This window comes from Rhea pennata, chromosome 1, assembly GCF_028389875.1.
Source record: "Rhea pennata isolate bPtePen1 chromosome 1, bPtePen1.pri, whole genome shotgun sequence".
NCBI lineage: Eukaryota > Metazoa > Chordata > Aves > Rheiformes > Rheidae > Rhea > Rhea pennata.
In genome coordinates this window covers 208,426,717-208,453,291 of record NC_084663.1, presented here as the reverse complement: position 1 = coordinate 208,453,291, position 26,575 = coordinate 208,426,717, and the positions used below count along the sequence as shown (strand labels likewise).

Below are 26,575 nucleotides of genomic sequence, written 5' to 3'. Positions count from 1 at the left end.
CTTCAAAAAGAACTTGTTCTTTGTATTCTCTTTAGTTTAGATTTTTGACATAGAAATAACCTTTTTTTCATATACCATATGAGAAGGGACTTGTTTCTAATAAGGCCTGACATGACTAGAGCCTGCTGCTTTCCTGCAACATAGCTGTTCAAACGTTCCCAGCCTTTTTCTTTGAAATGCCTGACCAAACTGTATGATACACAGCAATATCATGTCTGAAATTTTGTCAGTGCTTTTTAATCACTGCAATAATAGGCTGCTAAAAACAGACTTCCTTGAATGGTTACAGCTTCTTTAAAGCAGATGATATGGTTTCTGCAGCATAAAAGAAGCTTCAGTAAAAACATGAAGCATGATTATAGTAGAAGACAAATGTGTTCATGAAAACAGCATCATAAGATGCTTCCATGATGAGGCATTTAAGCCTACATTCATTTTGGTGCAAGTAAGCTTATTCAAGGAGCTCATTTGGCAGCTGAGGAAAGATTGGTAACTGTTGTTCTAGTTCATCAACAGTTGGACAGAAGTTAGTATCAATTAATGTATAGAAACATGCATTGCTGTGTCTGTATTTTGTTTAATCATTAATTCATCATGTTTAAACCTCTGAACTGCCCCACTGTTTTAGGGAGTCTAAAACTTTCCAATGACATCAAGATTCTGTCCCTGATAAATACTGATTCTATGGTTCTGTGAAAGTAAGGTTGGAAGGGACCTCTGGAGATCATCTAGTCCAACCCCCCTGCTCAGCAGGGGCACCTAGAGCATGTTAGACAGGGTTGCATCCAGGCAGGCCTTGAAGATCTCCAGAGAAGAAGACTCCACAACCTCTCTGGGCAACCTGGTCCAGAGCTCCGTCACTCTCACAGGGAAGAAATTCCCCCTCACGGTCAGGCGGAACTTCCTGTGCTTCAATTTCTGCCCACTGCCTCTTGTCCTGTCACACGGGACAACTGAAAAGAGTTTGTCACCGTCCCCTTGGCACCCTCCCTTCAGGTACTTTGTACACATTGATAAGATCCCCCCTCACTCTTCTCTTCCCCAGGCTAAACAGGCCCAGCTCTCGCAGCTGTTCCTTGTAGGACAGGTGCTGCAGCCCTCTGATCATCTTTAGCCCTGCGCTGCCCTCTCTCCAGTAGCTCCATATGAGTCAGGTGGAACTTCCCAGTACAAGACAATGAGGAAGAACCTCTTTACTGTGAGAGTGACAGAGCACTGGACCATGTTATCCAGAGATTGAGTCTCCTTCTCTGGAAATAGTCAAAACCTGTCCGGATGCAACTCTGTCTAACATGTTCTAGATGACCCAGCTTGAGCAGGGAAGTTAGAAGGGACCTCTGAAGATCATCTAGTCCAACCTCAACTATTCTGTGAATGTTTAATAATTTATAGTAGTGCTCTTTACAAATTTGGGACAACCTTGAATAGTGTGCTGTACAGAGATAGCAAGGCCATCTCTGCCCTCATAAGCTTACAACTTAAACGGAAGAAACAAATGTTTTTAAGAGGAATCAAAAATGATAGCTAACTAACTGGATAACTAACTGGACTGGAGTCTTACAGACAGTTAAGACTAAAGCCAGGAATAGAAACACATCACTGAAATCTCAGAGGCTCAGGGCCCATGCTGCTGTTCATGGTCAGAGGATATCCTCAGACTATCCTGTATCTTTCTATCCTGAGGAAATAATTTAGACAGGATGAGCACTCAAAACAACTCTGTGAATGCTTAGAGGGTGGAAGTCTCTTAAAATCCTCTGGCTTCTCACCAGTAAACAACTAGGTGACTGATTTTACATTTTCACAAGCGTGGATATTCTGTTGGAGAACTGGAATACAAGACCTGACAGAAGGACTTTCAGAAGCTTGTAATCTTGCCAGAAACTCGAGAGTGGAAAAGAATACCACAGCTTTTTGTTTAGACGCTAGTCTGTGAAGGGTAATCTCCTTTGGAGGAAGCTTAGCTTAGCCGTGCTGACTCTGTGGTCATTAATGATCTTAAGGTGCTGCTGAGGAAGAAGTGTTTTTTTTTTTTTTTTTTTTTTTTTTTTTTTAGCCCCCTTGTCATGTTTTGTCTTTTATACTTCACTCATTTCTGTAGTTTCTGAATACTTCCAGAAGTATATTACACAGATTAACGTCTGTTGTGCATTTGTCTTTTCATCTGCTCTCCAGGGGAGAAGTGTGTAGGAGAGGAGCTAGACTGGGAAGTCCATTTAAAGCAAAACAAAACACAAAAACCCCAGAGACAAATTATCATTGGCAGCTTAGCATGAGCACATGATACACGTGTACATATAAGGCAAAGGCAGAAATGGGCCTTGGTTTTTAGAGCGGAAGGTGATGAGGAAGGCTGTGGCCTTCCTTCCAATGAGAATTTGCTCAGTGGACCAGTCCAGAAAAAGCTCCACATCCTGAGCAAATGAGCTGTACTTCATTACAGAGAGGAGTTCTGAGCTGGAAGAGCAAAGTGACTGACCTGAACCTGGCATCTGGAGCTCTCATCAGCCTCAGACAAAATGGCTTGTGCTGCCTACCTGTATTTTCAGTCAAGCTCAGTATGCGTAGTTCTCAGCAGTTGCGGCAGTGCTTTGTGAAATGGCTGCAGTCTTCCATCTGGAGTTGGCTGCCTACCGAGCAATCTGTTGTTTATATGTAGGTGTTTTTCCCAAAAGCCTTGTGCAACTTTTGGGTCAAAACTATAGACAAAAAGAGATGACCTCTTTTAATAATGAAGATTTTTTTGTACATTGAACAGTTTGTTGCTTGCTTCCCTTTTCTTAGGGCTGCAGCTCTCCAAACCATTCCTATTCTGCTCATCTTAGTTTAGAGAAGTGTGCATTAAACTTAAGTTCTTACTTCCAGTACCCTTTCTTTTCTTATATTTATCTTCTTTTAGAATGGTACTGCCAAAATTACGAATGACAATTTGTGTCAGAACTACTCTTGTGTGTGCATCATAGCTGCATTTCTAAAATGCTACTGTAGTTCGGAGAGTATGGTTTGTATTGCTGCTGATGATTGTATTCTTATTTCTAACCATTTTACTAAGTAGCACTGTTCAGGGAAGCTTGAAAATTTGAGGCTGTATTAGCCTGATCTATGACGTCTCAGACATCTATGTCTTAGATGAATCTTAGACTATTATGGTTTGGAGGGGACCTCTGCATGTAATCTTGTTTAACTCCCCCCTCAAAGAGCAACTTCAGAGTTATATGAGGTGGCTCAGGACCTTGCATTTGCTATTGACATGTAATCTCATCCTGGTAGTAACTGTAGTTATGAAATGTCTTATATATGTTAATATGCTTTTGCCAGTGTTACTCTTAACCAGCACTTATTGTATTGAAATGTGTATTAAACTGTTTTCTTTTGCTGTTGGTCTATTCTATTTCATTAGTCAGTTTGGTTGTAAAAGTGGGTGTTCTTGTCTTACTCCTTTTGCATAAGTATGGAAAAAAATTATCTGGTTCGACTTCTTAATAAAATCTGTTTAAAAAAAAAACACCAAAAATTTGAGTGACTTGAATTGTAGAATATAGTTCAACACACGATGGCATTTACTTGTGTGTCTGTTCTTTAACACATAGCAGAAGAAACTCCTTACTGAACGAGAACAGGTAGCTCCCCTGTGGGAGCCATGTAGGTTCCTGCGGTGCAGTTTGGCTGTGCGATAGCTCCATCTGCTGCTCTTGGATTACAGCTTTCCTTTTGTACCATAATGTTTCACTTTACAATTTTACGCTTCCCCAGCCTGTCCTAGCATGTTTTCAAACATAGCTGCTCTTGTGAGGAGTTATTCCGCTGTACACTTCCAAATTGCACGTTGATCCTTTGGATTCCGAAATTCTTTTTTTCTTGTCAGTAACTAGTCCTTACGGCATCTTTCTCTCTCTGCTTTACAGATACTAGGTTTTATTTTCTGGTAGTGCTATGTATCTTACCCTTGCAAAGACAAGTTGCTACAGGATAAGAAACTGCATCATCTAGCAGTAAACTTCTTGGTCTTCTATTGAGTAATAGGTTCTGGGGGGGCAGTGAGAAGAAATTTGGACTTGGGTCTCAGTTATCTGTTATGTTGTTTCTATGATTTGTGCTATGAATAGAATGAACAGAGGCAGTTTAGCTGCCAAAGCCTATGCAAATTTTACAGGTTGAGGGAGGAATGGGAAAGAAGAAAGAAGTGACTAATGGCAATGAGTGAGCCTGCAGTATGTCTCATGTAATCAAGGGGTGGAATCATGCCACTTTAGTCAACTTTGCCAGTAAAACTGGCAAAGGAGAACTTAAATTCCTGTTCTTTATTCCCTGTCGTTACTGAGAGACGCTCACTGGAGTACTGGGGTTTTGGTCTTCTCTGTTTAGTGGAAGTACAGACAGATCACAGCAGAAGAAAACTAGTAAATCAACTATCTAAAGAGTAAGTTCAGTATTCAGTATCCAGAGTAAGTATTCAGGAAAAATACATACATACTTGAATTTTACCAAAGACCATGGTAGTTACACATGTAAAATTAATTCAGCATAAGTTCTCAAGACCTGAAATCAGTGAAAAATCCTCTAAGTATGTGCACAATAACATTGCCTTGTGCTTATGAGTAAGTAGCAAATTGTCCCATTGAGCAAAAATATAGAACGTGCGTAAAATAGTTTTAGATTTGGAAATAGTCAATGAGGTTAACTCATTCAGGATGAGGACCTTGTCTCTCTTATTTGTATATCAAGATAATACACAGACCTTCAACTGTTCCTGCTATTCAGATAGCACTGAACTGCAACACACAGCTGTCTCCTTGCTTCAGTCTGATTGAGCCTGATCTTTAGGCCCAACAGTGGGTAAGCTTTAAGACAGTTTAGGGGAATGGGAAAAAAAACAACAACTTGCAGCAGTGTTTAGCATAAATAAGTTCCTAGATTCTCTGTAGCCCAAGTAGGCATAGACCTCTTGTGTAGAGTAGCTGGATCCTGGAGGTCGAGAGTCAGGCTCCCTTTCTGGAGCTGGAGAAATCTGCCTAGCAGCTAGTTCACTACAGTAGCAGCTAGTGCTTGAGTTTGATGTGGTCTGCTTCTTTTTAAACATTAACCTACAGATCTTCTCAAAAGGGACAAAATTTGAAAAGTTTGTTCCTAGGGCAGCTGAGGAATTTGGCAGTTTGGCATAAAGGCAGATGGGATGAGCGGAGATGTTTAAGCCAGCAGATGTCAGGCTCTTACCACCGGCAGCTCTGACGTGTGCAGTCAGATGGATTGAGCCAGCACAAAACAGGATGGAAAGAAAAGGTGATGCTTTGTGCGGATAAAAGTCAAAACAGAAAAATCACAGGTCATTTACAACTGATGAGTAAAATAGTGATGCTCTGGGATTCGAGAATACCTGAAAACTAACAAGCATAGCTCTTCTGGAAGAGTGGGTTTTTTTTGTTTGGTTGCTTTTTTGTTTTTATGTAAAAGCCTGTGTGGGTGTTTTGATTCCAGAATAAGATTTTGCCCATGCAGCAAGTTGCCCTATAAAAGCAATTTCAATAAAGTATCAAGTATAGATATACAACTGCGAAAGGGTCGACAAGGATAGTGCATACAAAGCAATATGAATGAAAGCTGAAAAATTGACCTTAGGAATTGAAAGGGTATTTCTAACGATGCCATAAAGCTAACACTATGGAGTCTGAGTTTTTTAAATGATGTCTTAGACTATTTCTAAAAGTGGTAGGGAGGTGGAAAGGCGAAATGCTGGAGGGTATGTGAACTAATGAAAATTGCCATGAGAGGGAAGCACTTGACAAAACTATCTGCAAAATCTGTCAATAGCATAAGATCTGCAGAGAATTTAGTTTTAGTTTTAGAGAATTTAGTTTTCTCCCCCTAAGAATTAAACAAAAAAGCACGCACAGCATTCTGACATGAATCTGTTTAAATTTCAACTTTATGCCAAAAGACAGAGAAGGTGAAAGTTTATTTTTTTATATTATTTATGCTAAGGTTAGTCAGGAATTTTTCTAAGACTGTAGATGTTGGCGGACAATGACTCTACTTATTAGTACAGTCTCAGAATACTGTGTGATCCCTCAGCAGATCTTTCTGCTTTCCTGAATGCATTCAGTACATTTCCATGTCATATAGTACTGTAAAAACGGCATGTGTATCTTGTACCTGAAAATACACTTCTCTCTTAATGTATAGACCTAAAATCCTGGTTGATTTCCTTTCATAAAGCAGAGGAAAATAGATTTTGATGCATTAGGAATCCAAGAATGTAAGTGAATTTAGTTTTAGATTTTCTGATCTTACTAAAACTTTTCTTTTTTTTCCTCAGCAAAGTAACTGCCACCACTTGCAGTTCACTGCATGATCTGTTTTAGTTTTCTGAAGATATTATTTCTTGCTTTGACAGATTGATCATTTTGGATTTGATGAAAATCTTACATTCCAGCAGCGATATCTAATAGCAGATCAACACTGGAAGAAAGGAAATGGACCAATACTATTTTATACAGGCAATGAAGGAGACATCACATGGTTCTGCAATAACACGGTACATATAAAACAAGTTGTTGCTGAATTACAATCCTTGCTTTTCAGTAGTGGTTTACTGAAAAATATGGAAGAGCAAGGAGACAGCGTCAGAATATAGTTTAAAGTGAAAGTTTACAATGATGGTTATGTTTACAGAAGGAGAAGTAAGCTAATAGAAAACACAGAAAAGGTTTTAAGGGGTTTAAGGGGTTCATGGTAGTATTCAAAGTCCATAGAAATCAAAATAATGGGGGGATTCTTTCCCCCCTCCTCCTTGGGGTTAAGCCTGTGCCATAGGACTTCTGGCAGGATTGTCTGAGTGTACCCTCAAAACAATGCTGCTAACTGTTTTGCTGCATTTTTATTTATACAAGTACCTTTGCATGTTTCCTGGTAGATATCTGCCTTGTGTATTTTCTTACTTCAATGATACCGTAAAAGCAAATTGCACTCTGTCTTTCTAGTTGTATTTTGATAGTGTTATCTTCCTAATCAAAGAATGTGTGTTCAATTGACCTGGACTGAAAGCAGCCCATTTGGACTAATTCACTCTCAACTTGTTAAAATGTCTTTTTTTTTGTTCTTACCAGGGCTTTATGTGGGATGTGGCTGAAGAACTTAGTGCCATGTTAGTATTTGCCGAACATAGATATTATGGAGAGTCTTTACCCTTTGGAAATGAGTCTTTCAGTGTAAGTGTCTTATTTCTTTTCCTCTTTAGATGTGATCTATATCAAAATAATTCTGCCTATTGTAATTCGTGCCAGTGCAATGACTGCTTGCCTGAGTAAGATGAATAAGATTCAGATGTGCTAGAGGTATACAACTATCCAATTTTTTAACCCTCAATTCTAGGATGTTTAAAAAAAGTCTGGTGTTTTTTAGCATTTTAAGGAATACCTACAAAGAATATTTCATTGTTATCAGACACAGATTTAGAACTCAGTAGCTCCTACAAGGAGGAGAAGGGCTGCTTTTGTAAGTCTTTCCCGTGTTGCGTATCATCTGCTTTCTTTGCCTCAGGATTCCAAGCATCTGAATTACCTGACGTCAGAACAAGCTCTGGCAGACTTTGCGGTACTAATTGAGTACTTAAAGGAAAACATTGTAGGAGCTCGTTTTAGTCCTGTCATTGCTATTGGAGGCTCTTATGGAGGAATGCTTGCAGCTTGGTTTAGAATGAAGTACCCCCACGTGGTAGTTGGGTGAGTGTGCTTGTCCTCCTTGAGTACAGAGCAGTTATTATTCTGGGCGTTTGTAACTTCAGCATTTGTAACTTCAGTGCTGTAAATATTATGGCACTGGGACAAGTACCATAATTCAAGCTGACTTGAATTTTTCACCTTTAGGAGGAGGAGTTAAGTCATTTTGAATTTGAGAAGAGGTACTTCTTCCTTATAAAGACAACTGTAGGTCAGCAAGTACTAGCTGGTGTGTCTTTTCAGATCTATTTGTTAGTTTTATAAAAACAGTCACTATGAACACTGAATTTGTAACTAACTTCTTTAGTGTCCTTTGATTTTTGTCCTCTCCACCACCCCCTACCCCTTTGAACTGCATTCAGTATTATTGCAAAATGTTCTTGTGACACCAGACTCCAGAGTCTGGTGTTGAATTCTTAATTCAGTAATAAGACTTCCTGGTGACTTGAGGCAGGTCTTTAATCTCTTTAATGCCTCAGTTGCCCCCCTGGTAAACAATAATAATCCCCCCCTTGTCTGCTAGAGAATAGGTTCTTGTGGGCAGGGAGTCTCACTTTAGTTGAGTTTGAACAAGGCCTATGTGAAAGCCTTAGAGGCTCAATGAGAATGACACATAAAGTAAGTGATCTCTAAATTTCTACTTTATGTATCAACTGATACCTTTATGTTAGCATCTGAGATTGGTAACCTTCAATAGCCTTTGCATGCAGACCTGTGGAATAGCTTTGCAACGTTTTAGTTAGTTTAGCTAGGAGTGAGTGTCTGAGCAGAATTATAAATGCTACTTAGTGGCTGTGGGGATGGTATTGCTGAAAGGAGGGAAGATCGCTTTGCAGAGGTTCAGAATGCATATGTTTCACCAGACAATCCTCTCTGCATTTGTAGAGCTCTGGCAGCCTCAGCCCCAATCTGGCAGTTTGGTGATTTGGTTCCTTGTGGCACTTACTTCAGTATAGTAACTAATGATTTTAAAAAGAGTGGGAAGGGCTGCTCAGAAAGCATACGGAATTCCTGGAATGCCATTAACCGTCTTTCCTCAACAGGTAAGATCTCACCAATACTTCTTTCAAGGGTAACTATGGTCTGAATTGTATTATGATTTCATAAAATCAGTGAGCTTGCTTATGACATACACTTGTATATATATTGTGGGGTGTTTTTTTTGGGGGGGGGAGAAGGTGCTATACTTAGTCATGCAAAACTCTGAAATGGACTCAGTGTTATTTTTTTAAATCGGTCTGTCTTGTTGGATCAGTTGCTTCACTTATCTGTGATTCAGAACATCCAAACATCACTTAAGATCAGGTAAGAGCTGACTCCAGACCAGAACTTCAAGACTCATATTCCTTTCTGGCAAAGTTGAATGAACGGTGTCTTTATTCTAAAAAGTAGTTTAAATAGGAACTGAGGCAATTGGAAATAGAAAATAATAACAGTTCTTATAGTTTGATGCTTGAGTGAATTTATCAACTGGGGTCACTGTACAGCACAGGAATTAAAAAAAAAAAACCCCAAACACTCAAAAACCCATTTCTCTTGCTACTTCAGTTCCTAATCCTACAAGAGAAAGCCTGGTATCACAAGTTAGCTGACTAGTGTGGGAAGCTGAAATGGATGAATTCTAGATCAGCTAAAATAATGGAAGAAAAAGCAAGCATATTTCTGGAAGATCAAATAAGAGGCCCTGCATTTTGAACCAATTGATTCAAAATGATTTTTCCTTCCTCAGAGGATGTTACTTCCTTTCTTAAAATGCCAAGTGCCTTGTAAATGTATGTGTTGGGGGGATATTTTTGTGATTTTTGGGGGGTTTGTTTTAAGTTGTTTTGCATAAAGTTAAATCTTAGTTATGACATACAATCTGTACGTTTCAGCATATGGATATTTCCTTTCACTGAAATAGATGCTGAATAAATTTTAGTCTGCTATGTTTGTAAGTATATGGAATAATTTCATAGATTAGTTAAACTAAGGGAAATATATAATTTTTTAAAACAAAAATAGAGCTGACCTATGTGTGATTGACCCGGATACATTAAATGTTAATTCCATGGGTGTTTGTTTTTGTTTTTAAGATGCAGGTTTGCAGTGGCTTTCCAGCACATTTCACTTGTGCAGCCCATTAAAAAATCTTCAGGATGCTGCTATATTGAAGAGCTGGCTGAGTGAAACATGGGTAAACTTGGCTATGGTAGACTATCCCTACAAAGCTGACTTTTTACAGCCTCTGCCAGCTTGGCCTATACAGGTAACTGAGAGCCTATATCCTCTAGACCTCAGTTGAGCTTGGGCTGTTGAAGTCTTTTCTGCTTGGTTTTACTGCTGAAGGAGTTTAACTGATTCTCCCCTTCTGTATGCATCTTTTCTCTTCATTTTTGGTTCTGTAAAGACAACAGAGCTGAAAAAGGAGAACCAGGGGCAATGCCTTCTTGTATATCAGCTGTTTTGCTGACCAACTGCTGTTTGTAGGGTTAATAGATTATATCAAGAACCTAGAGAAAGAAAAGTGGCAGAAATGACTGAAAAATCTCAGCTGGCCTGCAGAACTACTCTCAAGGATAAATGCTGCACAGAAAAAGCATATGCCATTAGAGATTCTGATACCAAGCTTAGCTGGCAGAGCTTGCAAAGAGAAAATGTCTAACCTATGTCCCTTTTGATGGGAGCAAACTAATGAGAGGAAATGAGGTTCCCCACAAGTGTATTCCTTGTAGAGTCACTTCTCTAAGCAGAACTATCACACTAGCAAAATGTCATTTGTGAAGCTTGCTTTCTGCAGTGCTTTCTCCCATATTTCTGTTTTCTTGGAATTTTTGTTCTTGTTAGTGTCTGAATTCCCTGCATGTCTTTGGGTTACTGTGAAGGCAAGTGAGATGGATAAAATGACACTTAGTATTTTTGCTGCTAAATTGTGGTTGTTACAAATAAAATGAAGATATCGAATTCCTCTTGATTAGAGCTGACTAATGGAGAAAGGAATGGATGTTCATCAATCCTGTGTAGCTGTCTTCAGAGGACAGTATGAACACTTTCAGATAATTTCTGCTTTCTTATCAACCTAATGCAACATGAGAAGTGTGCTCACCTTCACCACTGTTTCTGTTTGAGATATAACTCAGTAAAACCTAAAATAGAAAAGGTGTTTGCTTTTTTGGACAATGGTAATGTATGAAATCTGAGTGACACAAACTGTGCCAGTACTTTCTCTGAAACAGGATTTCTGATCTGACTGATGGTGAAAAAGGGGGAAAAGTATGTTAGAGTAGCTGAATATGTATCACTTAATCTGTTCTCTAGTGTTGGCTGCCTGTGTTCTCTCACAAATACTGATCTCTGCTTCACCACACCGTCTGAATTTCGGATACAGGGTTGTCTGCAGCCCTCTGTACTATCATCTGTCTGCAGTGTGTATTTTCATGAGAGAGAGTTTTCCAAACCAGTAATTGCTAAATTCAGAGTAGATGGCTAAGCTAGCCAAATAACAAAACCGTCTTGGAATGGCAAAATATGAGACTTATGTGTTGGCCCTGTCTGTTAGGAAGAAGGAAGAGATCAGTTCCTGAGCTTCCATGATAAAAATGAGGGAAAAGATTAAATGGGGGAGAAATGGATAATAAATTCATTTCTTGGAAGATGCACAGTTTGCTACTTAATTTCCAGTAACGATCTGTTAATAACCGGTAACAGATGGAACTAGTAGGAATCCTGTAAGTCAACCATTTGCACATATAACCCTGTGCTTGAACAGCTCTAGAGTTGCAGTGCATCCTTTGCTTCTTGCAGGAATAATTTTGGATTCTGCTAATGGGCTAGCAGCTCAAATACATAGTCTTTGCCCTTTGTCCTTGTGTTGACCCCAATTCTATGAGAGAGGGGTAAGGAGGAAGCTCTGCCAGGAAGCATATTGTCTATTTTACATTTTGTGAGGCAAAAAATCTCTGGTGCAGTGGTTTGGGGGTTTTCTGGGTATTTTTTTTTCTGCTCTAGTGTGATCTGTCCATAGTTAAGATTCTGAATTTAACTTTACCCAAGGGTGCTCTTAATTCTTCAGCAGCAAAACAGTTTCTCATTATACCACCTTATATTTTCCAAATATGAAGAAGTACAAATATTATAATACTGTTATATAATAGCACTTATATATGTATATATATGTATATGTATACCTTTCCTGACATAGATGCTTCCATTTATACTATGGCAAATTGCAGAGAACCCCAATTTGGGCCTGGGACTTCATTGTCATATATTTGCATGTAATAGCTTTCATTCCAGGAGAGCCACTTATTCTTTATTAAGTATTCTCTATTTTAAATACTGGACATTGAATTGAAAAGCTAAGTTACTCCTTAAATTCTAAATCAGGAAACAGTTTCAGGTTCTTCGTAGTAGAATGCACTGCATAATAGAATACTGTAATTTTTTTATGATAATACTTAGGGTATATAATTGCATAGGAAGACACTATCTGGAAGTACAGAAGACTGTACTTTCAAAAGAAACTGATATCCCATCAGGTATAATGTTTTAATCTGTATCTCTTTAGATTGAGATTCTCATCTTCCTTCTTTGTAATAGGTAGTCTGCAAGTTCTTGACGGATCCCAGTCTTCCGGACAAGTCATTGCTGCAGAATGTTTTCCAGGCAGTAAACGTCTACTACAACTACTCAGGAGAAGCCTCGTGCTTTGACATGTCTCAGACTGCAACAAAGAATCTGGGACAGATGGGTTGGTACTATCAGGTATGTGCTCCATTCTCCAAATTCAACTCCCTGAGTTTTTTGGGGGGCTAGAGCTCATGGGAATTAAAGTCATTCCACTGGCAACACACTAGGCCAGATTTAAATTGATGGGGCTGCAGCAGAATCACTACTCTGTGCTTATTGATATATAGCTTTAAACACAACCCAAGCCTTCAAAATCAGGCTGGATTTAGAACTGAAAATGAATGAGGTTATGATCAATTTTCATAGTTTCATGGGCAGTTCATGTTGTTAGATGTTCTCCAAACAATTGCAAACTGTATGTTTTTCTCTTTAAGAGTAGTGATGAACACTATGCTATGCTGTCATTGTAGAAAATAGTTACCTATTAAAAATAGGTTTTTGATATTAATTTCTGTCCTATAGAAAACATACAGGGGAAAAAAAAGGACTATTATAATAAAGTAATTTAATGATGAAAAATGTGAATGTGAAGCAAGTATGGCTGTAGCTGGGGGAGGGCAGTGCACAAGAGAAACTACTTCCCCAGAAGTCCGTGTTGTCTTTTGTTATCTGCCTGACTGAGTTTCAATTCTATATACTAACTGGAAAATGATGCACAGAAGCAGCATCTTAGTCATCTTCTCCCCTCACACCCTTCAATTTGTGTATGCAAATATGCCAGGATATGTTGATACCGATTTCTCTCAAATAAAGCTATTTATGCTGTAGCTCCTCGAGACCCCTTCTCTCCTATCAAGCTGGCAATAAAAATGGGCATCTCTTTAGCACAGGGTCCAGGGCATTCTGCTCTCTATCTCCGTTATGGAGCATGTGCAACACTTTGTATACAAACCTCTCTTCTGAGCAGAAGGGCAGCTGCTTCCACAACCAAGCTAACTGAATTGGTGTTCAGGCTGTGACAGTCTACTCCTGGCCGTTTCCTCCTGGTTTTTGCACCTGGCGGCCCCAGGAAATGTGCAGATTTTTGAGTTGTTCTCTGAGGAAGTTAGGGCTGTGTTCACTTCTCCACCACATGAGTAACAAAGAATATGGCGGCTGGGCTCATCAAAATCACTTCCTCAATCTGCAGCTTGTTTCCTATGTGCTTCTGAAGGCACCTGGGAAAGAAGACAAGCAAGAATGGACTGTGTAGTTACCCTGGTGGGCAGTATGAGACCTCCACGCTATAGCATTTTTGTTTGTTTGTTTGTTTGCTTTTCCTTTTTCTAGCTACTACTACTAAGGTCAGGGAATAGTTTAAGGTTGAAAATAAAGCCTTTGCTTTATCTGTGTTCTGATAGCTTGGTAATCACTGATCGAATCCTGTCTGAGCTTTACATTTAAATATTGCACTTGCAGTTATTGGACAGTCTCCCATGAATACATCTTGTTGCCCTGCTCTTTCTTTCAGGCTTGCACTGAGATGGTGATGCCCATGTGCACAGATGGTGTCAATGACATGTTTGAGCCTCAGAAATGGGACTTTGATGCACTTTCAGAAGAGTGTTTCAGACTGTGGGGAGTGAGGCCTCGGCCCTCTTGGATTCTTTCCATGTATGGAGGGAAAAACATCAGTTCACACAGCAACATCGTCTTCAGGTGAGCTTTGCTTTGGCTTCCAGAGTAGTGTCTTCCATCAGTTTGGGCTGTCAGTGCAGAGAGCCTGCTCTGAGTAGCAAAGCATCTGTTTCCAACATTCCAGCTGAATAAATGATGGTGGTGCTTTATGTTTCACTTGAGAGTAAGATGATCAATCTGCAGTGACCAAAGAAACAAACTGTTCTGTCATTGGTTGTGTGTCTCTAAAACAAGAATTTAGCTTGGGATTTTGCCAAAAGTAATTTTCTTCCCATGTGGATTCCTGCTTATCTTGTGGCCAAAGTCCAGGTTTCTCATGCTGGTAAATCTGTCCAGCTTTTATGAAGCCAAAGCACTGTCTCCTGCACGTGAAAGGAAAGTCTAAACAAGCTCTAGCTATAACACAAGATCTTGATGACTAAAATTGTTGCTCTGGTGATAGTCTTGCAGAGAGTTGGTGTTGTGTTCCTCTTCCTCTTTGATATGGGAAAGAGAGAAGTAGCGTGAGGGGCTTTCCTACCACTACTAATTGTTCCCTTATTTTAGTGATAATTGGGTTAAGTTTTAACAAAATTACTTAAGACTCCACTACCAAGAGATGTTTTTATTCTAGCAAGGCATACTAGTAATGTACCAGAAATTGGTCTGAAACACCTTCCTATATGGACAAAAAGTGAAGGAAGTATTTCAGTCAGATACAAAAACTAGTGCATGCTGCTTGCTCTCTACTCAGCCTTCACTTTCCTTGTTTCTAATGAGGTTAAATTCTGTTCTAGTTTCTTCAAAGGGAGGTTCATGTTGCTGTACTTTGCTGTGAGGTGATATGAATTTTGAACAGCTAAGTACTGGCTGTTCGTTAGGTTGCTAGATGGTAGGGAGGCATTTAATAAACCCATTTTCAGGACAATTGGAGCCTGTGCCCTGAGGAGTTCTGACTCACTCTACTGATTGCCCACTGCGGGCAGTTCCTAGATGTATCCCTCTGCTCTTGTTCAAATTGTGTAAGGCCTTTTCAAAAACAAACTTTCTTAAACAAAAATCAGAATTAGTCTTTTGGACTTGCTAAATAGCAGTGTATTTTAAAAGTAAAAAGTCCTGGCTTGAATTGGGGATTATTCTCTGGATTTCAGCCGTTAACATTGGTCTGTTTGGCTCCAAAGCTTTCCTCTCATTTTTCTCTTGCTGTTTCTGCCCCAGTGGGATGTCTACTCCAAAGTGAGAAATTCTGTGGTTATTAATAGGAAAAAATATTGATCTAACTTAATTTCTGCAAGCTTCCTTATTTCCAAGGTTCCACAGCTCTGTACACTAGAATTCTGCTTTGTAAGCAATAGACAAACAAATCTAAGTGTTTAAGGATTTATGCCAACTGAAGGAGCTTGAAATGAGAAAAGCTTGAAAGCAACCAAATGAATGAAAAAGTAAGTGCTGTACACACAAAGCTTTGGATCTCAAGCTGAGTTGTTTCTCTTCAAACAAACACATTGTCAACACCATACATTTGATAGAAAAGCTTTTTATCCACAAACACCACAGAATGTTTTGGGAAAAAAAATCCCTATATCTACCAGGGGATGCAGGCCCTGCTGTGGAGTAAAAAGCACCATGCAGAAGTGTCAAGCAACTTGCACAACAGTTTAGCATGGGGAAGGAGGAATACTTCATTTAGAGAGAACCGCTGTAGTTTGGATTTATCCAGCCACGGTGGGATTTAGCCAGGATGCTAAAACTCATGTTACCACTTCTCCCTCTGCTAGCAGCAGATCACCTTCCAGATTCCACCCTGGAACTCTACTGGAATTTTCAAGTGTTGACTTGGGAATTCCCACTGCCACTTTGGTACCTTTACAGAGATACCTTACTAAATTTTTATTCGTGCATGGGTATTATTTAGACTATAGGCAGATGTTTCCTGCCTGTCCTATGATGTGTACCTTTATTAAAATGCTGGCTTGAGGAAATTGGGGGTTTCATTACAGCTTTGTCAGCAATTTCCATTCCTGATATTCATATTGGAATATGTTCTGTAGTTGGCATAGAAATATACTGTGATGGAAACTGTCTGCATTTTAATGCCCTTATTGTGTATGCGGCAGAGAGCTGTAGTGTCTCATCAACATACTGTGGTAGTCAAAGTCAACCTAGTGTAAATGAGAATTTAAGTTGAAATTTAAAATTTTATTTGAAGTGGACTTTTTTATTCTTGGAATGTTTAAAATGTTTTCTTTACTGTAGCCTTGAAGGGTGACAGTAGTTTGAATGCATTTAGCAGAGCTGAATTTGTTTCTTGTACCTTGAATCCAGAAACATCACAGATTATACCAAACAGTATAAAACTGTGGTATGCACAGTCCTAAAATTGAAACTTTTCGTTCTGGACAAATCATAGCTGAACTTGTATACTTCCAAGCTAGGGCACCCACTTATTCAGTTTTTTTATTGGAAAGGGTCAGGCAGGGATTATAAATAGCCTAGAACATGAAGGCTCTGTTTTGAAGGGATACTGGGGCTGTGCAAAAGAGGGGATTGCTGGCATAAAAGAAGGGAATGGAGTAAAGGAGAAGGCAGAACAATGCCTGGTGGAAGAAAAGGGGAGAAAAGTTTAGAGAATTAATCTGGGTAGTTGTGGAGGGAGTGGACTTACTACACAGAATTAAATAGATAGGATATGCAAACAGTGTTAGGAGTATGTAAAACTGTGCTTGTTCTGGACAGGGCTGAAGGGCAGAGGAGGCTCTAAAGAGACAAAGAAAAGGGAATATTTTGCTGTGCAACAGGCAGGATCCTATTTGTACTGTCTTGGAAGTATGATGGAATTAAAGAGAATGGTATATTAAGACATCCAATCATGGAAGTCTCACTTGATCTTCTTGGCTGATATTTTGCATTGGAATTTGTTATTTCTGAAGCCCTACTTGCCTTGCCATTGCTAGAAAGAAAGGGCTGATTTTTATACTTCTTTTTGTTTTTTATTTTCTTGTTACTTCTGTTTACACCTCAAAATTTCCGTCCCCTCAGATGGACAACTGAGCACTTCAGATGCCTGCTTAGCTTTAGCATGTAAATAATCCATTCTAGTTGTTACTGAATTCTTATCCTGTAAAACTGTTAAGCATTAGGATTCTTCTGTGGTGAACACCCACCACCCCCCCACTGCCACCCCCAGCAAGTGTCACTTTTCAAACTGCCTTAATGCATGTGGTGCCATCACTTGGCAGGAGTGTCAGAGGATGCAGCCAGCAGCTCCCAGAAAAGCCAGAGACGTGTTCTTTTCTTGTGATATGCCTAATTTCCACATGACTGGGACCAGAAGATCCAAGTCCATGTACATCTTGGGTCTCTCAGCAACTTAACTCCCTGTTGCCAAGGTGCTGTGCTGATTCAGATGACCTTTTAAATCAACAGTGTTTTGCTTATTGGGCAGCCTTCTGTGTGCATTTTGTTTTGCAGACAGAAAATGTTTCTTAATTTCAGTCACGTTTAGAACCTTTGAAAATAATTACAGAAATTCAGGATACTTTTTGTCAATGAAGAAACATGTCATAGAATCCTATCCAAAATATTATCTCAAACTGCTTATGATTTTTACTTCTAGTTATTTCTACAAACGCTTCTTACTCAGTCTCTGATTCCGGGTGCTCTCATTGTGGTGTTTTTCTAGCTGGATATCTGTTAATGTCCAATGGTGTTTTCATTTATCAGTTCTTGCTCCTAGAAGCTTACACTAACTAATGTAGAGTAATCTGTCTCTACTGTTTTCTTTTGTCGACAGGTCTAATGTTTTTAGTGAGGAATAGATCTAGATTTGTGTGGTTACATAAGTATATGGACATTGGCTATTTTGTGCAGGAAGATGGAGCCACATTTAGTAAGAACAGTATGATAAAGGAAGATAAAGGGCTCTAGGGATTGCTAGATTGCATCCAAAACTAAGAATGAGAGGTGCAAAGCTCTAATCTCAGTTTAGCCTTCGGCTTACTCCATGGATCAGGCGTTATTTGGAGGCAGATATAAGGTCCATGGAATCTTTTCATTGACTGAATGGGAGTAAATCGCTTTAGACTGCCCCATCACAGAGGAAGAGTTACTGGAGACAATTTTCAGTGGAGTAAAAGCTTTGTTTTGATGTGGTTGTTAAGAGAAGTAAGGGTAGTAACAAAAGATCTAAGTATTTATGTGCAAAAAAAAAAAAAAAAAAAAAAAAAAAGCTGGTACCTGACTGAGACAGCATAAGGTAGAACTGCCTGAAAATTCAGGCCCTGAAGGGTTGAGCTGTCTATTAGTTTGACTGATTGTTTAAGGAGGAAAGCAAGGAGCTTTGGCTTTAGAATTTGAGTGTATTTTGGTACAGGGGAACCTGAGCCTCTTCTCATGACCATGGCAAGGACAACAGATTTTTTTTTTTCCAGAGACTGGCACTATTATAGATTATTACCTGAATCAGGAGATAATCCTTGATGGCAGTAGTTGCCTACCTCTGTCAAGACAGCCCATCTAGGAGGAGGGGTGGACACAAGACACTGACACAGGGCTGAGGTCTGTTTCTGTCAGCACATACGCAAAACTAGTTGAAAGTCAACACGGTTATGTTGATACGAGCTGCAGCTTCACTGACTGCTGTGCAGATGTACCCTAATGAGGTATTATTTCCCTTACAGCAATGGTGGCCTGGATCCGTGGTCTGCAGGGGGAGTGACCCAGAACATCACCGATTCCCTTGTGGCAATTGTGATCCCAGACGGAGCTCATCACCTGGATCTGCGCAGCCGCAACCCTTGTGACCCCGCATCTGTGCAGCAAGCTCGAGCCTTGGAAATTCATTATATGAAGCAGTGGATTGAGAAGGCCAGGCATAACCACTGAAGTGGTACTGTAACAACTGTGGCTGTTATACCTCCCTTGGCTTTGCTTGGAGCAGGGCCAGGCCTTATCATGCAGTTGTCTCACTCCTGCTTCCTCACCTCCTTTACAATGCTAACCACTGATGCTTGTGCCCGGGAGAGGAGAAGGTTATAGACGGATAGAGAGCATTCTGCAGTAACCAGCTTTGGTTAATAAAGTGCATGGATTGAGCTGCCTGCTCTGGCTTGCTTTCCTATTCTGCTGTTTCCAAATGCTGCACCTTATTATAGAGTTCCTGTTTTAAGCTTGATGCCTTCCTGGCTGCATTAGATTATTGTCCTGGGTGCTGGAGAGCGTGTGCATGGATTAAATGGCAGTTCCGTTAGTGTCCATGGTTCCTGCTGCCTTCAGTGGCATTGAATTTCAAACATCCTCAGCTGGAATAAACTGTCATGGCAGGGATATGGAGAGAATGAGGGAACAAAAATCATCTCTGTTTGTTGGAGAGGTAAGGAAGGGAAGAGGAAATTGGCTGTGCAGTTTGTTTAAAAACAAACAAAGCCTCCAACCAAAAAAAAACCCCTCCAAAACCTAAAACAAAAACACCCCCTACCTTTAGGGAATCAGTGCTGGAAAGCAAGTAAATATTTTTTTTTCCTTAGTTTTCTGGCAGTGTATTAATCAAAGCTGCCTTAACTGGTTTTTCCATTCTACTCTGTACTGTATGATCAGGGCTGGTCCCTAACTCTTTGCTGATAGCTTGCTGAGCATGCACTAGGATTTTACTTCTTCTGTTGCTGTTTATTCTAACCCTAGAATATCTGCCTCAGTGATAATGATAGCCAAAAAGAAACTCTGGCTGTGTTTTGTGTGTGTGTATGTCCTCTGTACAAACACTTAGCTTTTTCAAATCAGGAAGCTTTCTCAGCTATTCTCTTGAAGAACAAATGTGACACTTGTGCTGGCCAGATCTTAGGAAGAGACAAATAATAGGGGCTGTGCCTTGTGTGCAGTCCCCTCCCCATTCTGTTTATTGTTGAAATTCTGCATGATCTGTTTGCTGATAGCTCTTCAATAAAAGCCTTTTAAAAAAAAAAAAAAAAGTTTGTGGGACAAACTATTCAAAGCGTAGAATGCAGCCATCCTCTTGGATCAGCCTAAAGCATGATGCGGAGCTCAACAAGCCAGGTGCACTAGGGCTCTCTGTAAAGCTTCCAAAATGGACAAACTGCCCTGATTCATGAGACTGCATATTTGACGTTAATAAATGGCTGGGGCAATCCCCTCGTTTTCCAGCTTTGGCTTCATTCATGCTGAAGCGCTCCTTCAGAAAGGATTCTTTGCAGTTGTAAGGACAATTCCATTTCAGAAAGATGTGGGCAAGGCTTGTTGAGCTGAGACTCTTAAAACTCCAATTCTGTTGAAAAGTTTCTCAGCTTTAGTGATAGTTGATTATTTTCCTAAGACACCAGGTGGCCTTTTTTGTTTCCACTCTCTCTCCATTCTCTGGGAACAAAGCATACCTAACACTGAAATTTTGTCTTTTAATGAACTCCTGTGAATCCTATTCTTCTGATAGTTCCTGGCATACTCTTCTTGCTGTATTGTTCTAGAAACAGTTTTAAACCATTGGCATTTATGTTCAGATTCAGCAACGTGAAGCTCTCCTGCTCTGTTTTGAACAGGAGTATTACTTCAGAGCATACAGAGAGCAAGACCACAGAAGAATCATAAGGGTAAAAGGAAGAGCTATTCAGAACTTGCCTAAAACTGTTGACTGAAAGCAGTCCCTTTTCCGATAGATCTTTTTTTTTTTTTTTTTTTTTTTTTTTTTTTTTTAATGCCTGGTACCATGATGTAAATATATTCCCCTCCCTTGCTCATGTACTTTATAATGATGTATTGGCCTTGAAAATTTTAAAACAAAAAATTAATGTTTTCTAGTCAACTGTGAGTTATAAGTCAATTTTTTTTTTAGAAAAATACTGTTGCTTCCTAAGAATTTATTACTTTATGATATTTTTTTTACTGAAAGGCAAGGAATAGAATTTACAAGCATAAATATAGATGTTGGGATCACAAATGGATTGTAACTGAACAAGCAAGAGCCTGGTCCAGCTCTCACTAACGGCATAGAGTGTTCTGAGTGCATGTTCTTGGAATAAACTAATGCTGTATGGAGATGAATGTGGTAGATTAATGCAGTGGGCTGTTAACACTCCAAATTAATAGCCACTGTTTATCATAATGATCTTAACATCTCCTCCTCGTCCTCCCTTACCAGCTAACTTACTCTTTCTCAGGAAACAACTTGTTTATTGCTTGGAAAACATAGTTAGTTTCAAACAAAGTAATTTAAATTTTTATTCCTCTCCCCCCCCCCCCCCGCTTTATTTTTTTTTTCCTCTTTTCAGTAACAGAAAAAATTGCCTTTAAGGAAACTTAAACCCTGCCGTTTTCAATGTTGAATTTTGAGAAATTGTATTAAAAACAAAACTGCTTGTCTTAATCTGTGGACTGATCTATATATGCTAGTGAGAGACTGTTGTTTGGCTGCCTCATATAAATGTTAGCTCTGCCTGCTTGTTTCATGCAGGTGAGAACAGAATCATAGAATGGTAAGGTTGGAAGGGACCTCTGGAGATCATCTAGTCCTACCCTCAGCGTAGCCCATACGGGGATTGAACCCACGACCTTGGCATTAGCAGCACCACACTCTAAAGAGATGTTTGGAAATTGCTGTCTTCCCCCTTCCCTTCCCCGATCATGTAGTGATGGGCCATATTTCCTCTCAGGCTTATGTATACACTTGCTGTCATGAATGATTTGAATTAAAATGCATGTTTTCCAAGGATCAGAAAAATGCAAAAGAAAAAAAGAATTAATGATAACTCTAAAACATGACTCTTACTTCTAAAACTGCAGTTTGTGCCAATAGAAATGTGAGCTTCTGGAACTGGATTTTATTTTGTAAGGACACAAATTTTTCTGCCCAGACAAATTTGGAGTTCTGCAAACACATGTTGTCTTCCTGCATATCAGTGGTGAAGGTTGTGTGGACTGACTTAATGGTGCATCACACCAACCTGCCAACCTGGCAAGTGGAGGTTTGACTAGGCTGTGCAGCCTGAAATATTTTATCAGTGAGGTCTAAGGCTGCAGGTTGTGAAGAAGTTACATAGCTTCTGCGTGCACCTTGCTGTGTTTGTAGGTAATTTTAACTTTGAAGATAATCAAATACTGCGTTGTCAAAGGAAGCTACGGAAAAGAAAGCCTCTCTGTTTACCTGGAACATGACTCAAATCACAGAAGTATGTGCATACAGAGAATGAAGGGCACGTTTTGCATCCCATAGTGTCTGTGCGCCAGACTGCAGATTTGCAGATTGCATTTGTTGCAGATGAATGTCAGTGCACTTTAAATAAAGTAAATTCTTAAAGAGAGTGTTCTCTTTAAGAACTGTTCTTAAAGAGAGTATTTTAGCTGTCATGAATCCAACCTTTATGGAGTTGGAAGGAAACATCAATAACCTAAAGAGTTTTATGTTAACCTTTTCACAGTTGATACATTTTCCAGGACTTTCTGACAATGTCTTTCTGACAATCAGGAGGATGATACGAAAGACCCACAAAAATAGGGTTGAAAGAGCTCAGGGGATCATACACTCCAAGCCTACCTCAAGAAAGGACCAGCTGTGTCTAAGCTGATAGGCAATGGTACAAGATTGATAGCTCTCCTGTGATTCAGCAGAACACCGTATCTGTGCTGTCTTCAGCCAATGCAATGCGTGGCATGCATTTTGTGAAACCATGTGTTTGGAGGAAACATTTTTATGGTTGCTTGAGTTGAAATCAAAAATGGTATCTCTCCGAAACTGCTCACATTTGTGACCTGAATACTTGCACTTGCAGCCTTGACAAAGTTGACGAGTTACTTTTATTAGAATAAGACTGCTGTGGGGACAGATCTGTGTTGTTGGAGCAATAAAATGGGTCCTCACAGAGTTGGATGAGAAACACGATTGTCATATGGTTTTAAATAAACTGCTGAATGGATGTTCCATAAAATATAAATCTTTCTGAAGTTGAAGCTATGTATGTAATATTTTAGTCCCTAACACCATTTTATAAAGTGATCATTTAGATGGCTTTATTTGAATTCCATTTTCTATGATAGTGGCATCAATGTTAGCGTATGGCATATTAATATGTGTTGCTACTGTGTTGTCCCTATATTTTATAATCTAGCCTTGTATTTTTTTGCTCATGTGTTTTTAAAATAAAGTCATTGTTTTACAAAAATGATGTATTCTTTATGAATCAGACTTTAAGACTATCCATATTAAAAGGCTGAATTGTTTGCTTTTGCCAGTGCAGGTTAACAGAATCTATGTCTATGTTGTATTACAGTAGTAATTACAATAATCATAGAATCAGTAAGGTTGGAAGGGACCTCTGGAGATCGTCTAGTCCAGCCTCCCTGCCCAGCAGGGTCACCTCTAGAGCATGTTAGACAGGGTTGCATCCAGGCGGGCCTGAGCATTGAAGGCAAAAGATCTAAAATGAGGATGATAAATTTGCATTTACAGAGGATAAATATACAGTTCTTATGTGCTTTTCAAAATTCTCCTTTGAGTCTTTAAAGAAAAATTAGGATATTTTTATTTTTCAGTTTAAAGATGCTGAGACTCTGCTTGCAGCCTCCATTGATATCAATAGATTTGTACTCTTTGAGTCTGCAGCTGTGCCTTTAGGTACTAAGATATGAATGTAGAAGCCTAAAGTCAACCTTTAATTTTTAACATCAAATCTTAAACTGGACTCTTTTGACTCACCAACACACAGATGCAGAGACAGGCTTCTCTGCACTGGAGATTTACCCATGTCCTGAGATGCGATGCAGGGAAAGGCTGCTCACAGCAGCCAAGAGCAAGAACATGGACCTTTTGCATGGCTGCCATGTGTTCCCCAAAGCAGTAATAAGTATGGTAGTCGTTGGTTATGTTGCAGTTGGGTTTTGGGCCCAGGGCAACCAGCTGGCTGACAGGATGCTCTGGTTATAATGTCTAGAGAGACGCTGGATACCTCCGTAACTGTGAATGTGTTGGCTATAGGCATCTGTTATAACAGGGCGATACCTCGGTGGGGAGCAAGTGCTCCTCTGGCAGGGCCCTGTTCTCTCATCTGTAACCGCAGGGGCTCCTTTCCTGGGGGTTTGGCAGCACGAACAGGGGCCGGCTGCTGCCCGGCTTTCTGGTGCTTCCCTCTCTGCTGAAAATTTGCAAAGTCTTTTAGTTCAATCCCCCAGTTTAGAAAGTAGGTGCAGTGAAACACTAAGACCAGGAATAGCAAATCCCTTCCGTTTGTCTTGTTGTTTTCTAATGTATGCGACCTCTCTGGGTGGTTTAAGCGGTTTAGGTACTTTCTATAAAAGGGATCTTTTAATGACAAAACTAATGTGATTATCTTACTGAGTGTGAGAGGCGTATTCAAGGTTTAAAGAAAATCTGTTAGAATAGCTGAATGTATCTGCTTAATCCCTTCTCTAATGTGGATGGACAATGCTCTGGGAAGCAATTGGTCTTTCTTTCTTAGAGTAAATGCCTGGTCTCCAGAGGTAGGAACTGTTTGCAGCTTTTTATACCCCTACGCTTCACCTTCTAGAGAACACAAAGGCACAGGAGAGAGGCAGAGAGCTTTGAGAGGCCAAGTTTTTCCTCAAATAGCTGGGGGTGTAACCAATACCAGACCAGTTCCTGCAAGCTGTTGAGCACCCTCAGCTCCCTTTGACTGCAATGTGAATAAAGGGCCCTCCACATCATGCAAAATCACATCCCTGGAACGTGAAATACAGCAGCACTCTCTCGTTTCTGAATGGTGCGAGCTGAGTGCATGGGGATCTCGGTTACTTGGATGGCCGGATCGTTGTCTGTTAGAGATTGCTGAGCAACTGCTCTCCAACAGCACGCAGATCTGCCTGTGTTTGTGCATTGGCAAAGTAGCACTATGCTGTGTACGTTTGGGAGAGGTTGCCAAGAAGAGTAATTTTGGGAAGTGTCCAGAGGTCACATTTTCAGTATCAACCTTTTGGAAAGATTTGGACCTGCAAACAAGTTATCACAGGGTGAAGCTTGAGTGGGGATGGACATGTCTGTGCTCTGAAAGAGAGAACAGCAGAGAAGAGTGATGAGTGATTCGGGAGTGCATGCCAAGCCTCCTTGGCATAGGGGCAGCTATGGTGGGACCCCAGCTGCTGAATGAACCCAGCATTTTACAGCTACTGCATAGGAACGCCCACCTTCAATCTGTTACTTTCTGGTTAATAAAAGCAACTTGATTGTCATTCCCACAATTATAACAAGAGAATGAAATTGAGAAGTTACCATGGACCAGCTAACGTGCTGCAGGTTCATGCCTCTGCTATGCCGCAATAACAAGTTCATAGGTCTGTGTCCTGCTTTTGAATTATTTGATTCCTAGATGTCCATTTGGAAACAGAAGGGGCATCCATGTCTAGAGAAATGTTAGGAAATACTGTAGTGCTTTTTTAGCAGTTAGTATTGTACATAGGACCTCCACCTTTTTAAAGTATGTCTGGATGTCATCTCCAGACATATAGAGGAAAAGAAGGTGATCAGGAGTAGCCAGCATGGATTCACCAAGGGGAAATCCTGCTTAACCAATCTGACAGCCTTCTCGGATGGAATGACTAGCTGGGTAGATGAGGGCAGAGCAGTGGACGTTGTGTACTTTGGCTTCAGCAAGGCTTTTGACACTGTCTCCCATAACATCCTCCTAGAGAAGCTCAGGAAGTGTGGGTTAGACAAGTGGACTGTGATGTGGATTGAGAACTAGCTGAAGAGCGGAGCTCAGAGGGTCGTCATCAGTGGTGTGGAGTCTAGTTGGAGGCCTGTGGCTAGTGGCATCCTGTAGGGCTCAGTACTGGGTCCCAATGCTGTTCAACTTCTTCATCCATGACCTGGATGAGGGGACAGAGTGCCTCCTCAGCAAGTTTGCTGATGATACTAAACTGGGAGGAGTGGCTGATACAGCAGAGGGCTGTGCTGGCATTTAGAGAGCCCTGGAGAGGCTGGAGAGTTGGGCGGAGAGGAACCTCCTGAGGTTCACCAAGGGCAAGTGCAGAGTCCTGCACCTAGGGAGAAATAACCCCAGGCACCAGCACAAGCTGGGGGCTGACCTTATGGAGAGCAGCTCTGCAGAGAAGGACCTGGGAGTGCTGGTGGACGACAAGTTAAGCATGAGGCAGCAGTGTGCCCTTGTGGCCAAGAAGGCCAATGGTCTCCTGGGGTGCATTAGGAAGAGTGTTGCCAGCAGGTGGAGGGAGCTGATCCTGCCCATCTACACAGCCCTGGTGAGGCCTCATCTCGAGTCCTGTGTCCAGTTCTGGGCTCCCCAGGACAAGGCACACATGGAGCTACTGGAGAGAGTCCAGCGTAGGGCTACAAAGATGCTCAGAGGGCTGGAGCACCTGCCCTATGAGGAACGGCTGCGAGAGCTGGGCCTGTTCAGCCTGGAGAAGAGAAGAGTGAGGGGGGATCTTATCAATGTGTACAAGTACCTGAAGGGAGGGTGTCAAAGGGACGAGGACAAACTCTTTTCAGTTGTCCTCTGTGACAGGACAAGAGGCAATGGGCAGAAACTGAAGCACAGGAAGTTCCACCTGACCATGAGGGGGAATTTCTTCCCTGTGAGAGTGACGGAGCACTGGACCAG

General features: G+C 40.5%; 1 protein-coding gene across 1 annotated transcript in view; it reads left to right on the top strand.

Moving 5' to 3' along the window:
• Positions 1 to 23,107, top strand: part of PRCP (prolylcarboxypeptidase) — a 33,218-nt gene extending 10,111 nt beyond the window's left edge. Inside the window, exons 2-9 of the mRNA XM_062567358.1 lie at positions 6,392 to 6,532; positions 7,104 to 7,205; positions 7,537 to 7,718; positions 8,601 to 8,758; positions 9,791 to 9,963; positions 12,294 to 12,458; positions 13,834 to 14,021; positions 18,659 to 23,107. Coding sequence (XP_062423342.1) covers positions 7,110 to 7,205; positions 7,537 to 7,718; positions 8,601 to 8,758; positions 9,791 to 9,963; positions 12,294 to 12,458; positions 13,834 to 14,021; positions 18,659 to 18,863 — 1,167 coding nt within the window. The 5' untranslated portion in view covers positions 6,392 to 6,532; positions 7,104 to 7,109 and the 3' untranslated portion in view covers positions 18,864 to 23,107. The remainder of the gene's footprint in view (positions 1 to 6,391; positions 6,533 to 7,103; positions 7,206 to 7,536; positions 7,719 to 8,600; positions 8,759 to 9,790; positions 9,964 to 12,293; positions 12,459 to 13,833; positions 14,022 to 18,658) is intronic.
• Positions 23,108 to 26,575: the final 3,468 nt, after the last annotated feature.